Source organism: Moschus berezovskii, chromosome 11 (assembly GCF_049115385.1).
Source record: "Moschus berezovskii isolate FMDL1 chromosome 11, NW_MosBer_1.0, whole genome shotgun sequence".
NCBI classification, from domain to species: domain Eukaryota; kingdom Metazoa; phylum Chordata; class Mammalia; order Artiodactyla; family Moschidae; genus Moschus; species Moschus berezovskii.
Window position 1 is genome coordinate 3,593,047 of NC_142470.1, and position 14,158 is coordinate 3,607,204.

Consider the following 14,158-nt stretch of genomic DNA (forward strand, 5'->3'; position numbering starts at 1 on the left):
TACCCCCCCCATCCCCTTCTCACTCACCTCTGCCCTCCCAAGCTGTGGCCAAAGGCAGACCCCCAAGTTCCCTCCAGCACCTACACCAGGAAGCCGGCTCTCTGGCTGGACAGGGCTGCGTTGGACCTCAGGCCTTGTGAACCTTTTCCCACGGAATCTTGGCCACTTCCTGCTGCCCTGCAAGCACGGCTCCCTAATATGGGCCTGGAGGGCTGGCCCGGACCTCCAGCCAGACATGGACCCTGGCAGGATGCCAGCCCTGGATCCGTGCCCTCTGCATCAGGGCCCAGAGGGTCCCACGCTGGCCCTGGGGGGGAGTTCAGTCGGGAAACCCTCCAAGAAGAGGGGAAGTCGTGCTAATAAGGCTTGACCCCTGCCATGCCAGGGTAACTCGGGGTTAGTCAGACTCTCACACAGGCTGGGACACCCACATGGATGGTGGGTAGAGCTGGCATAAGGACACGGGTGACACACACAGACCAGCATCTAGACACAAGCAGCGCCCTGAGGCCACTGGCAAGAGGTGGGCACCGGCCAGCTCCGGGGCAGCGGGGGATGCCCCAGCCACTCCCTCTCCCACCTGCAGGACAGAGGCGTCAGGACCTGGGGACAGAGCAGGGCTGGAAGGACAGTGCCCAGTGACCATGGGGGATGGCCAGGGCAGGGGACCCCTGGGCACAGAGGGGAGCCCTGGGGTTCAGACAGGGAGCCAGGCCCCAGGGCCAAGACTCCTGCAGCCTGGAGTCCTCCTGGCCTCACAGCCTGGGGGAAGCCCGGGGACCAGGCAGGGTCAGGGGCCAGATGGGGGTGGAACGTCCCCCACTCCCCACCTGTACCCTCCCCCAACTCCTTTCTCAGAGCCGAAGCCCATCTCCCTGAGCTGCTGGCCTTGGCCACAGCGGCCCCACCGCAGCCCAGCCAGGTTTCCCCCTCACCCGGCCTGACCTTCCTGGGGGGTCCCCACCTGGCCCGCCTGACGTGCCCTCGGCCCTGGCAGCCACCCCAGATGCCTGCAGCACGACCGGGAATGCTACAGGAACCAGGCTGGCTCCAGCCAGGGGGAAGGCACTGTCCGGGGGGGTGAGGGAGGCGTCCAGGCCCTGAGCCCACCTAGCCTAGACCTCAGGATACAGAGCCCCCGCCTCATCTGGAACAGGCCATCTAGCACAGCAGGAGAACCGGGACATGGGTGACCAGGAAGATGGGTGACGCCCTTCCGAGCAGGGAGACGGGCAGAGGGGCAGTCAGACCGTGATGGTGCAAGATCCCCTCTCGGGGTCACTTACTCTGCGCCTGATGGATGTCACCTGAGTGACCCAGGGGAGGTCCAGACTGCCTACTTTGTGTGGTTAATTTCGGTTCCCAAGGACATCACCAGGCGGCCTGCTCTCAGAGAACTCGCCCCAAGCTGTACCCCCAGGACCCCACAGGTGCCAGGCTAGTGCCATCCCTGCTGAGGAACCACCCTGACTCTGGATATGTGGCCAGAAGCCTCCCCTCCCGACCCTGGTCACTCAGCACACACGACCTTCCCTTAAAGATCATCCACTCCATTCCTTACTTGACAAGCCGGGAAACTGACTCCCGCAGGAAATGGCCACAGCACTTGGCCTTGAACCAGGTGTCCACCCCTTCTCTGGCCTTAGAATGGCTGACCGAGGGGGACCCAGAGGCTGGGGTGCTGCTGAGCTGGGAGGCTCGGGCAGTGGCTGTGGCTGACCTGGAGTCTGGCTCCTGGCCGAGGGTGAGGAGTACATGTGTGGTCCAACCCTCCGGGGGCTGGTGGGGTGAGGGGAGGGTCCCAGGACAGGGCCCTGGGCAAACCCCCTTGGGATGGTCACTGCTCTGCCCTTCCAGGGCCCCCAGCAGCGCTGTGCCCTCACTGATGGTCACTGGGGGCCACGTGGCACCATGGACACAGCACCAGCAAGGTCACCTCCCAGCCACCCGAAGGCTCTGCCAGTCAACCCTCTCCTCACACAGGTGGATACACAGAGAAGCGACTGGCCAGCAAGCACCACGGGACTAGACCCCAGCACCCCTACCCTTCACCTGACAGCCCGCCTGCATCCCCCACACCCCCATGGGGCTCTTCCTAGGAGGAGCTGCCCCTGGAAACCGGGGGAACCCCACTCCTCTGCCCTGAGCCTTGCTCGGCCCAGCCAGGACAGGCTCCTCCCCCAGGCCTGACCAGAGAGGGAGCTGGGATGCCAGCACAGCGCCGGGGCCCTCTGGCACAGAGGGCACCCCAGCTTCCTGCCTACAGGGTCTGTACCTCCTGGTGCCTGTGAGATGTATGTAAGCCTGGCCATGCCGTGGCCACCTTCCACCAAGGGTGCAGAGAGACAGCAGCCTGGGCACCTGCTGGTGATCTGAGTGTACGTGCCCAGTGTGCTGCCACCCGGCCACGAGGGGCAGGTGTCTCCCCACGCTCCCCAGGTTCAGTGGGGACGTGAGCTCACGGTGGGGGTGGGGGTGAAGGGTGGGGGTGGGGGGCCTAGGGAAGTGGGGATTTTGAGGAGAGGGGTCCTGGGAGGGTGGCACGAACTCCACCCGGGGCCCCTCTGAGTGGGGGGTCGGTATGGGGGCCCGGCAGACCGTACCTGGGGGCGCACTGGCCATCGTCGAACACGAAGGTCCTGTTGGTGTGGCCCCCGCCTCGCGCCCCCCTGCAGACATCCCCTGGACCGCGCGCCCCGTCGGGAAGCGGCATTGGGCTGGCGGCGGCTGCGGCTTGGAGGCAAGGGACAAACCGGGAGCGACAGGAGACTTCTCCCCCCCACCCCCCCTCCCCGCGCTCTGCCCTGAAACACTTCTCTGATTTCGGTGGGGGTGGAAAAAAAATCCTGTTCCAGGGCTGGCTTCGGCGCCGGTGCGGGCGCGCCCCCTGCCGGCCACGCCGGGAACCGCGCGAGGGACGGGGCGGTGGTCCCTCCGCGTCCCACATGCGGACCAGCCTCGAGATCCCGCGTAATCCTGAGACCGGGGCACAAGTTCTTCAAAGGATTAAAAAATAGAGAGAGAGAGAGAAACCCAAGACCAGCACCCCCGGGGGCAGGGTCACACAGTGAAGGGGCTGGGGGCCTCTGCGCGCTTCATGGGTGAGGGCGCCCCCGCGGCTGACCCTGCCCGGCTCTGGGGCTGGAGGGCGGCCAGTCAGCATCTGTCCCGCCCCCATCTCTCCCGCCCCGGCACCGGTCACTCCTGCGGACACTGGCAAACAGACCCCGTGTGTCCATCCTCATCGGCCTCACCCCTGGGAGGCCCCTGGGCCTGGAGAGGGAAGGGACGTCAGAGCGCTGGAAGCGGGAATGAATGCCTCCCCCCACCCCCCCACCGGGGCCTCTGCCATGAGCCCCAGCCCCACCCCAAACATCCTGCCAACAGGCAGAGGACATGCGGCACCTTGCTGCAGCCCCACGACCCAAGGGAAGGCGCCCAGGAAGCAGAGGGGTTGACTGGTGACACCTGCCACAGGCTAACAGGGACATCCTGGCTCAGGGTCCCCCCAACCCCCGCCCCCACGCAGAGTCCTGCAGGTGGAGCCCCGGTCTGTCCCCACCCTCAGTGAGCCAGGAGCACGGCAGAGAAGCAGAGACAGAACAGAGAGAGGGCAAGAGAGCAGTCTCTGAAAAAAGGGTGAGGGGCTGGAGTGTCAGATGGGGCGGGGCCGCTGAGCCAGCACCACCCCGGCAGCTCTCCTCAAGGCCCCGGGCACCACCCCGCCCCCCACCCTGGGGCAGTCAGGGCAGGGGCGGCCAGGGAAGGGCTGGGCCCGCCAACTGGGAGGGTGCATGGCAGGTACTTTGTGGTCCTGGCGCCTGCGTCACTCCTGAGGTCCCATCTCTGTTTACTCCCAGGAGATGGCAAGCTCAACAACATGCTTTTCTTGGAGGGGGCGCTCGGTGAAGGCATGGATCGCGCCAAAGTCCTCCGGGGGGCAGCGTGCACCCCCAACTGTCTCACCAGCAGTCTCGCACCCTGGGCGCTTTCCCTGCTCCCTCCTGAGCGGTCACCCCCACCCCCAGCCGGACTCTAGCCAGTGTCCATCTTACAGACCCTTGGAGGTGCCCTGCTGGTTGGTCAACGAGATGACTGGTCTGCTGAGTCAGTGATGGGAAACAGACAAGCCTGGTAACATTCCTGACATCATCAAGGAAAAAAAAACACGGCTTCGCTCTGCCACAGAGAAGCCAAGCCCCCAAACAGGCCTGTCCATCAATCCCCAGCTGGGAGTAGGGAGCCCACCTGCTCCAGGTGCCCCCCCCCACCCCCGATGGGCTCCTGCACACTCGCAGCCAACCTTCTCTGCAGCACCGCCCTCCCTTGGGCACCGGGAACCCTCCCAAGGCACAAAGCCTGGCTTCTCACACCTCCCATAAACGCCGGGCCCTAGGTGCTAGCAGAACCGACTGTCCCCAGCCTTTCTTGGGTTCAGCCCAGAAGCTGGGCTGTGGGCTGAGCGTGACCGGGCAGCAGGGGCCCCCGAGTGCCTTCTGTCGGGAGAGCTGGCCTGGGTCCTGGGCCCGGGTCTCCCTGCTCCCAGACTTGACGTCAGGTCCACCCACCCTCTTAACATCACCCTTGACTGTGACTTGGGTCCCCTGCCCAGCTCCCCCTTCGTCCCAGGCCCTGGCCTCGGGGCTCCTCCCTCTTCTCCTGCATGGTCTGACACCGCGGGCCCTGGGTCACGGCCCCTGCCCGTCCTCCAGCATCTGACCTGTGGCCTGGCCTGTGCTGGCCGGCCCCTCCTCCATGCTGCCTTCAGACTGTGGAGCTGAGCAGGGCTGGAGAGACAGGCCCAAGCCATCAGCTCTCAGGACCTCCCAGGGCCACATTTCAACCATCTCCGGGTGCCTCCACAGTCCAAAGTCCCGCCCGAGGACACCCTCCTGCAGCCCCCAGCCCATCCTCAGTTGCAAACAGGTTTCTCGCTTTCCTGGGACAGAGGCTCTGCTCTGGCCCCTGGCCGTGTCCCAGGACGACCACCTGGGGTGGACTCCACCCACTGCAGAGACACTTGCCCCAGCTCCCTTCTGCTTCCCCTCCTGGGGGACGAGGTCTCCCCCAGTCCATGACCTCCCCCAGGAAGAGCCCCGCACACCCCCAGCAGCCCCCTTAAACATGAGCTCTGACGTCCTCCCAACTGAAACAAGGGCTTAGTGCCCTTTTCTCCACTACAAGTCCGCCTCCTTGAAAGAGGCGGCGTCTCCACTTTCCCCTCCATCCCTCCTTTCTTCCATCATCCCTCCACCAGACTCAGTGGGCTGCACGCCCGGCACTGGGCCGGCCCCCGGAGATCCAGTGAGAGGAGCACAGGCCTGGAGACCCAGCCACTCAGGAGTGTCAGGAGCGGGCAAAGGGAGGTTTGCCCGCACCAACCTGCTAGAGACGGCAGCTACGTGCAGCGAGGCCTGAGCTGTGGGTGAAGAGCAGGAGCCAAGGCCCCTGTCAGGGCAGGAGGACCGGAAGGCAGGTGGAGGGCAGGCGGGTAGGCCATGGCCTGGGTGGAAGGGGCAGGAAGGCCAGCCAGCCTTCCGGTAAGCCAGTAGCTAGGGAGGGCACAGAGAGGGTGGGTGGGACCACAGGCAGGCCTGGGAGGTATAGGGATGCCCCTGGCTGCTAGGTCGGTTGTGGCACTGGCTTAAGCAGAAGCCTCCTGGACAAGGATGAGATTTGGGGTAGGGGCACATGTGAACCTTGGACCTGCAGGCCCTCAGAGGCAGGTGAAGGCTCTCTGCCCATCCTCAACCAGCCGAAGTCCCGCGATCTCTGCTGACCAGCCTCGGGGCTCCTCTTTCATGTAGCTCCCCCAGCCTCTCATCCCTGCCCCCAGGGGGGCCCACAAGGATCCTAAAAGCTTCCGCTAATCCCCCAGGCCCTGTAGTTCCCTCCTCACGTAAGACCAATGCTTCCTGTCACAGAGGCGGTCCTCCCTGCCCACCAGGCCCACGTGCCCGCTCAGGAACCCACCTGGGCTCCTTCCCTGGGATGCTTTGCCCAGTTCGGCCCTCACCCCGAAGGACCCCCGTCCGGCCCCTCCCTCCACCCTCAGTCCTTGCCCCCCACCCTCAGCTGTGAGATCCTTCAGGGGAACGCCCCAGCTCGGGACTGGCACCTGGGGGTGCCCGCGGAGGCCAGGTGAGAGGAGACCCCCACTCAGTGGGAAGCGGGGCTGCCCAGCCGGAAGCAGTGGCAGAGGACGGTCCACCTCGAGCGCTAACCCAGGCGCGCCTTTCTGGCCATTTCTCCAACAGAGGGACCTCACGGCAGGAAGGGGCGCAGAAGTGGGGCAGCGCGGTGGGGGCGGGCGCAGGGCACGCGGAGGCGGGGCCGACTCCTCCGGGCGGGAAGCACGTGGGGGGCGGGTGGGCCGCACGTGAGGGGGCGGGGCTGGGGGGGACGGCGTGCGTGGGCCGGGGCGCACGTGGCATGGGGCAGGGGGGGCGGCGTGCGTGGGGCGGGGCGTGGCGTGGGGCTGCGGGGGGGACGGCGTGCGTGGGGCGGGGCGCACGTGGCATGGGGCAGTGGGGGCGGCGTGCGTGGGGCGGGGCGCACGTGGCCGGGGCCGGGGCCGGGGCCTTGCGGCGCTCTTCCGCGGCTGCGCGCGCTCATGGCGTCCGGGGCTCCTGATCCCGGCGCTGGGGTTCCGCGAGTTTCCGGGGGATGCAGGTGAGAATTGGGGAGCGGTGGCTGGAGGGGGTCAGCTGGGACGCCCTTGCCCAGGGATGCTCCGGGGGTGGGGGCTGGCGGTGGTCCCGCCCGACTCTTCTTTCCAATTCACATGAAACTGAGTCCTAGCCCCGCCCAGCAGGGCCCGCTGGGGGCCCACCCGGTGCCCGGGCCCTTGGGGGCTGGCGGGGAGGAGGCAGGGGTGCCACGAGGCGGGACCTACAGGGCCGCGTTCCAGGCCTGTCCTGCGCCCACCCTCTCTAAAGCGTTCATCGCCGCCTCTGGGCACTAGGGGCGTTTTCTGCGGTCACAGAGCCCCACGCTCGCGTCTTTTCTCGTGGCAGTGGCCCTTTCCCATCGAGCACCCACCTCGTCTGTTGCGAGGACCACCCCGGCCAGGGTTCGGGCCAGACCAAGGGGCCTGCGGTGGCGGAGGGTCCCGGCTCCCGCCTGCCACGGAACGTGCTCAGCGAGAGGGAGCGCAGGTGGGGGCCGTCGTGGCGGCCGCGCGGTGGGGGCGGGGGTCCGAGGGGGTCAGGCCTGCGCCCGCCGCCTCCTTTCAGACAGCCCTTTGGTGAGGGCACGCTGTGGCGTGTTTGAAGGTAAATATAGCCCACGTGCTGGGGGAGTGCTCCCAGGGGCCACCAGTGCAGCCCTTTCTTTGACGTGGGGTCCAGGAGCACATGAGGTTGTTCATTTGGGACCGGTCCCCGTGCCAGGCAGTGGTGGTGGTGGCCCATGGCAGATGCCCTGCTAAGCCTGCAGCTAGGGTCCAGGGCCCCCGGGGCCGGTGCAGTTCTCTAACCTGGTTTCTGAAGGGCTTAAGGTTTCCTGGGGCTGCGCTATCGTCTCCTGGCCAAGCCAGACAGCGCTACGGTCCGGGGTCCCTTTTCTGCGAGCAGGAAGAGGATCTCCTTGAGCTGTGAGCACCTGCGGGGACTGCTGCCCCGGTTTGATGGCCGGCGGGAGGACATGGCCTCGGTCCTGGAGATGGCAGTGCAGTTCCTCCAGCTGGCAGGCACCCTGGTGCCCGGCTGGGAGCAACAGGCTGTGAGTCGTCCTGTGACCACCGGGTCAGCCCTCTGTGGAGGAGCCATGGGCATCTCCCTGCTCCCAGTCCCCCTCTGTCCCCTGGCAGCTCTGACCACTGGGCGGCCTGGCTTCCCTGTGTTCCCGCCCCATACGCCCAGGGCTGCTGTTTCCAGTAGACACGCCTCCATTTGCATATCACATCTCCTCTGGGAACCCTGGGGGTGAGGTGCGGTTTCCACTTAGCATCCCTTGCCTTTGCCCATGGTGCCAAAGCTGGCATGGGTAAAAGTCCCCCCCCCTCCGGGGCACCATCTTCAGCCTCCCTCCCCCCCAGTCCGGAGCACAGGGTCTGCGCTCAGGGAGGATCTCTGCGACCCCAGGCGGGCGGCCAGGGGCCAACCACAGCCCGCCTTTCGTGGGGGTTTTCCGGTTGATGGTCTCGGTGTGTTTCTCCTGTTTGTCTCCGCTTCAGGCTCTTGCTTCCTCCAAGGAGCCGTGGCTCGCGTGGCAGACGGATGTCCTGCAACTGGCCCTGGCGAGTCAGGCCCCGGCAGGCACCCTGGATGCCGGCGTGGGAACATCCAGTGTGATGTCAGTGTCCCCGTGGGGCTGGGGGCCGTGAGGGGGGTGCATGCGGACCACTCAAGGGCTCTACTTTTGTTTTTGCACACCGTGCAGGCATCAGGCCCCCCCAAGCTGTGCGGCCGCGGTTGTGGACGAGGGTGAGGCCCTGTTGGGGGTGGCCGACGTGCTGGACAGGCCGCCGGCCCTGCCTGGTGAGTGTGAGTGGGTCCCTGTCCTCCCCTCTTGCCATCCCCAGCCAGACCCATAAGGCCACCACGATGACCGTGTCCCCCTTGTGCTGGACGCCCGGCCGTGGGTGGCTCCCCAGCCGTGACTGCGGCTCCCTGAGTGCCCGGGGGGCGAGACTGCGTGCCCACCCAGGCAGGAAGGGGTCCTGCTGTCGTCAGGGCCAGCAGGAGAGCTGATGGTGGTTTAGCTGCTGAGTCGTGTCCGACTCTCACGACGTCATGGACTGTGACCCTCCAGGCTCCTCTGTCCGTAGGATTCTCCAGGCGAGAATATGGGAGTGGGTTACCATTTCTTTCTCCAAGCAGACCTGGACTTCCAGGGAAAGTTGAGAGCTGCCTGTGGGGCGTGGGGATGGAGGGGTTATACAGCAGGGTAGATAGGGGTCCTGGAGATAGAGGAGGCAGTGGGGCGTGAGGGTTCTGGGGTCTGAGCCCCACATGTTTGGCCTGAGGCCAAGCAGCCACATCCTGCAGACGGTCTCCCTGGCCCCAGGTGTCGGGTGCTTCACTTCTGGACTCCTGTCTTCTCCTGGTTGCCTCTTGGCTTCTTGTTCCCGAGCGTCACGCGTTCCCGGTGCAGAATGCAGTGGGCAGGGGCGGTGGTCTTCAGGGGGTGGTCACTCTTTCTGACCCACTCCTTGCTTCCCTCATAGAGTCACCCAGCCTCGTCCCCCAATCCCCAGGCCCAAGACCACCCAAGGTCCTGAGGCCATCCCCTCTGTGGCCGGTCCGCTCGCAGCAGCCCCCCTCCCCGCTGGTGAGTGAGGAGCCCCGGAGCTGCCTGGGCCAGTTGGGGCCCTCCACTACAGGGGCCGACAAGGCCCTGATGCTGGACTCCAGGTGGGTGCCCGGCCACGTGTGCATAGGCTGCCAAGGCCTCCTCCCAGCCCCCAACCCTGGTCCCCAGCTGCCTGGACCCACTGCGCAGGAGGTCTCTGCCCATCCCGTCCTTGCTGTCTGCCCGCATGGCAGGACTCTGCCATGTGGCTTTGTAGCGTGTGTGTGTGTGTGTGTGTGTGTTGGGAAACAACTCCTGTCTTCCTAATTGTCTGTTTTGGCTGATGGTAAATGAGTTTGTGTTTTGTGAGCTCTACCAGCTGGGGCGTGGGCCGAGAGCTCTCAGGGGGCTGGAGAGGAACTGGCTGCGGGCTGGGTGGGTGGGTGGGCAGGCTCAGGGTCCAGCGGGAGAGAGGAGCCCGTCAGTAAGCTGCCTTCCAGGGCCCACACCCTCCTCTCAAGGTGCAGGGCCCAGGATCCACCTGGGACGATTGGGGTGGGGCTTTCTTCTCGTCCCGTCCAGGTCTGTGTTGGGATGTGACGTGGCAGATGGCGCATCCTTTCTGCTGACCCCTGGTCCCGACTGGTGGCTGGGTGAGTGGGCCTCCTCTCCTCCGCCCCCAACCTGGGGCCTGGGTTGGGCCTCAGGCAGGGCTGCAGGCAGGCGGCTAGGAGCATAGGGAGATGGGCCTCAGCTTGCCGAGTGACACCGAAGTTGCAGTGTCTGAGTCTGAGTTCTCGTTCCCTTCTCTGCCCGTGTTTGGTGGGGGATGGCCGGTGAGGCGCGTGTTTGTCGGTGGGGAGGCATCTGCGGGTGAGAGCATGTGAGTGCTGGATATTGGTGGCTGCGAGTCGGTTTCGAAGCTTTCCCCCGAGGCCTCGTGCCCGCAGAGGCACGTGGGTGTGGGGTGAGCCCAGCGTGTGCAGGATCTGGCGTGGAGGGGGCGCACCTCCCTGCTTCTGGCCCTCCCGGGGGTCTCAAGCAGGGCCAGCAGGAGTGGGCCCACCCACTTGGTCAGGGGCCCTTCTGTAGATGAGCAGGGGGCTTCTTGGTGGGGTGGGACAGATGGGTGGTGGGGAGGGGGGTCATCTCCTCTACGCTGACCCTACCCTACCGGCCCTGGGTCCTGGGGTCCTTGTCTGCTCTGCTGACACATCCCATCTGCTTCCAGGGTCCCTGGAGGGCAGAGGCAGCGGTGCCCCTTCTCGGGTGGCCGCCAGGAGCAGCCCACTGGACAGACTCGAGCCGGGCTTCCTGGGAGACCCTGAGTCTGGCCCCCAGGAGGAGCCCCCGGACGGGCCCCTGGAGCCGTGGGGTTCGGATGGGAGCTGCCCCAGCCCGGTCCTGCGGGACGAAGTGGACAGCATTTTTCCCGACTTCTTCGCCTGCTGAGACTGGGGGCACGGGACCTTTTCAGCAGCGCGTGCGGCACACTAGGGGGTTTTATTCTGGGTTTGGGCTGCAGCTGTGGTCTAATTCCAGCGAAGGCTGGTGGGGCCGTGGGGAGCGGAGGCTGAGTATTAAAGAGGAGAGCGATTTTCCTGGAGGAAGCGAAACTTGTGTAGCTTTTGTGCAATTAACGCGATTCACTGGGCAGATGGCACCACATCTGTTCATAGGGCAGGCGCCTGCCTGGGTTTTGTTTCTGTGAGGTTCCTGGCCTGTGCAGTTTCTAAATAGCACGGCGCTTGGACCAGTGGGGGCAGGGGGCCCCTGGACTGAGACTCCTGTGTCCTGGGCCTGTTGCCCGAGAGGTGGGTGTAGGACTCCCTGCCCCTGTGTTGCTGGTCCCAGGAGCTCCAGAGATGTCCATTGGGGAGGCTTGTCTCTGGATCAGGAGGTGCCAGGGCAGGATGGACCTCTTGTCTTTGAGGTGGGGGCCTCGGCGCTCCCCTCACAGGGCCTGTTGCGGGCCCGGGGCAGAGGCTGCCTGGCTTTAACGTCTGGACTCCTAACCGTTCCCATCCGCCCTGGGATCTGGGAAGCACTGGGTTCCTGGGAGGAGCGCCCCCCACCCCAGTATGGTGGGGTGACCCTGCCACCGTAAAGGTGGTGCCAGTCTCTGATCTAGGCTGATAGGGCTCACTCCTCCCTGGCCCCTGTGTGTCCCTTTCTGGAGACACTGGGTTCTGGGCCCATCGGGGGGAACCCCATCTGAGCCCTGGGCAGCCCTAACCTAGCATCCCAGGAGGGAGGTGGGGGGGACCCGGGGAGACAGGTGGACCCACCCTGACCCTTAGATGTTCTACTTGGACGCTTAGAAGGTGAGGGATAGGACCCCGCCCCAGGTGGCAGGCAGAGCTCGCCTGTGCTGCCTTGATCTCACGACTGGGGGCAGGGGGCTGGACCCCCGGGAATGGTCCTGGGTCAGGCTTGACAGCGGTACCTGTGCTGTCGTGGGAGGAGTAAGGCAGGAAGGGCAGCTGTCAGACCCGTGCCTGCCCCAGGCTCCGGGGCCCGTCCTGTCGGCCCTGGGGCCGCACACACAAAGCTGCTGCTTTGAACACTTTAGATGACCCACCACCCCGACCCCGGACCGGTGGCTGGGGCCTGGCCTCCCTCGCTGCAGCTGCCTGGGTGGAGTGGAGAGAAAGCCCCTGCGCGGTGGAGAGAACCCAGGCCGTCGCCTGGCCTGGTCAAGACTGCTGGAGCTGAGGAGCTGGGGTCCACAAAATGGCTTGCTTTCTGCCTCCTTTGCTCCTCTGGCCCTTGTGGAACCAAATCATAGCTCTTGTGGGCTGCAATTGCATGTCCGGGGATGAGTTTAGAAAACAAGCAAGCCGGTGATTACTGGCTAATTGTGTGAGTTGGGGAGGCCTCAGCACACTCCCCCCCACCTCAAGGTGACCCACTCTCCTTTCCCCCACCCCAGGGGGTCCTGCTTGCCTGGCCCCAGGACCCAGCAGGCTCTGCCAGGCCCAGCGGGACCCCGGCACCCTGGGGTTGCACCATCTTCCAGGTCTACCCATCCCTTAGCTCAGGCCAGTGTGGCCAGGCCTCGGTGGCAGGCAGTTGGCTGTCCTTGGATCTGACCAGCCACTGGCCGGCACCCTTGGTCCACCTTCACCTGAGCCCAGCTTGCCTCCCCCGCCCCTCTGTGCTCCCCACCCTGCTCCTTGAACTTGGCCACCACGGATCAGTACTCGCTGGTGTCATGGTCGAGGTGCCCAGTGCCACCCGGGACTCTCATGCCGTCTCTGGTCACAGGTCCTGCCCTGGAGCATGGCCTGCCTGGGGTCTCCCTCCGGAGCTAGGAGGGTGCAGGTCTGCTGCCCCTCCAGGGACTGGAAGGCTCCGCTATTAGGGAGGGGTCTGTGGTCCCAGGGTCCCTTGTCCACCACTAGGCTGTGACCTCCTCTTGGCAAGGACACAACCATCGGTGAGGAGGGAACCCTCAAACTCACACTCCAGCGAACACGGGGAGCCCAGCAGCTCTCCTGTTGGGGCAGTCTCTTAGGTTGAATGACAAAGTCCGTTGGAGGTCAGCATGCATGAGGGAGGTGTAAAAAGGTCACTGATGGGGGAAGCTGGGAGCAGTCGATGACTGTCCCGGGAGCCCGAGCCACAGTCCATGTGTGGGGCGTCAGGGCTGAGCCCGCTCGGGCCTGCAGAGTGCGGTGCTGTGAGGGGTTTCTGAGCCAGCACACCGGCACCCGAGGGGCCGCGGAGGGGCCGGAGTGCCACATGCTGGGCTCACTGCATCCCTGCCGGTTTTCCCAGGTGTGGGGCGAGGTCTGGTGGGTCATGTGAGGTCACGCCCGGAGTGCTGGTGGTGGGTCCGGTCCTGATCGCAGTCCCCTCCTCTAGTACTGCCATCCCTGTCCTCCCCAGGCCCCAGGGTGCTCTCCGCAGGTGGCCAGGGCTTAGCTGGCCGCTTCTGTGTTTCCAGTCCAGGCAGGTCTCCTGATGAGGCCACCGTGCTTCTAGACATCAGTTCCTGACAGCTCCGTGTCACAGCATCAAACTTAGGGCTTGGCTGACTTCAGGACCTGGGGTTTTACATGTAGTCGCCTGGGTCTGTGCTCAGCGGCCTCCTCCACGGTGGCCCCATGGTGAGAGCACCCCCACCCCCAGTCCCCGAAGGGGTCCCTCCTTAGCCAGGAGCTCCACAACCATCACGTTGCCCAGAGCCCCAGGCAGGCCCCTTGGCACGGTCACAACAGCGTCCCGAGATGCAAATTTTCTGCAGGAATAAAAGCTCTTGTGGAGGCCACCTCCTGAAACAGACCTGTCTGAGGCCCCTGCACCCCTGTGTCCTTGCCCACGTGGCAGACAGCTTCCTCTTTGTCCCGGGGCCTAGGTGACCTCAGCCAGATGCGGGCATTCACGTCAAGAGTGCCCAACTTGCTCAGCCACCACAGAGACCACGGAAGCCAGAGCAGCCCTGAAGATGCCAGCCCGCGGGTAGCTGTTTAATACCACAGCCAGCTCTGAAGCAGCACGGGAGCTGCACCTGGGCAGGTGGTCAGAAGGAGACCAGCCTGTCCAGGGGCTGGCTGCGGGCCTCCCATGGGTGTTCGTCCAAGTGACCCTGCAGGCCCCCCAGGGTCACTTGCAGCCCTGAGGTCCAGACCTGGGGCTCCTGCCAGCCCTCCAGCTTGCAGGTTGGCAGGATGGAGACTCAGGTATCCCGCGTGAGTCTCATCCAGCCCTGCATGCTGACACCAGGCTGCCCGTTCTCACCCCCGGCCCATGCGTGAGGCTGGTCTTGTGTCTGCAGGTGGCTCCCCCTCTAGTGGGTTGTTTCTGGAGGGGCTGGTCCGCCCGTGTTGCTCACGTTCTCCCAGAAAGGAGCCTCTGGTTGTCTCAGACCTTGCTCTGTCCTCCAATGGTGTGTGTGTGAGTGTGGCAAGTGTGCAGGTGG

General features: G+C 65.3%; 1 protein-coding gene across 1 annotated transcript; it reads left to right on the plus strand.

Moving 5' to 3' along the window:
• Positions 1 to 6,613: 6,613 nt before the first annotated feature.
• On the plus strand, positions 6,614 to 10,686 carry SOHLH1 (spermatogenesis and oogenesis specific basic helix-loop-helix 1). The gene is made up of 8 exons (XM_055401160.2): positions 6,614 to 6,672; positions 7,017 to 7,157; positions 7,575 to 7,722; positions 8,177 to 8,295; positions 8,383 to 8,480; positions 9,170 to 9,356; positions 9,817 to 9,887; positions 10,466 to 10,686. Exons 1-8 carry the CDS (start codon positions 6,614 to 6,616, stop codon positions 10,684 to 10,686), a joined length of 1,044 nt encoding a protein of 347 aa, XP_055257135.2.
• Positions 10,687 to 14,158: the final 3,472 nt, after the last annotated feature.

Coding starts and splice junctions, on each gene's coding strand:
- SOHLH1 (XM_055401160.2), top strand. CDS start 6,614: ATGGCGTCCGGGGCTCCTGATCCCGGCGCTGGGGTTCCGCGAGTTTCC. Junction 6,673..7,016: donor CGAGTTTCCGGGGGATGCAG/GTGAGAATTGGG, acceptor TTCTCGTGGCAG/TGGCCCTTTCCCATCGAGCA. Junction 8,296..8,382: donor GTGGGAACATCCAGTGTGAT/GTCAGTGTCCCC, acceptor CACACCGTGCAG/GCATCAGGCCCCCCCAAGCT.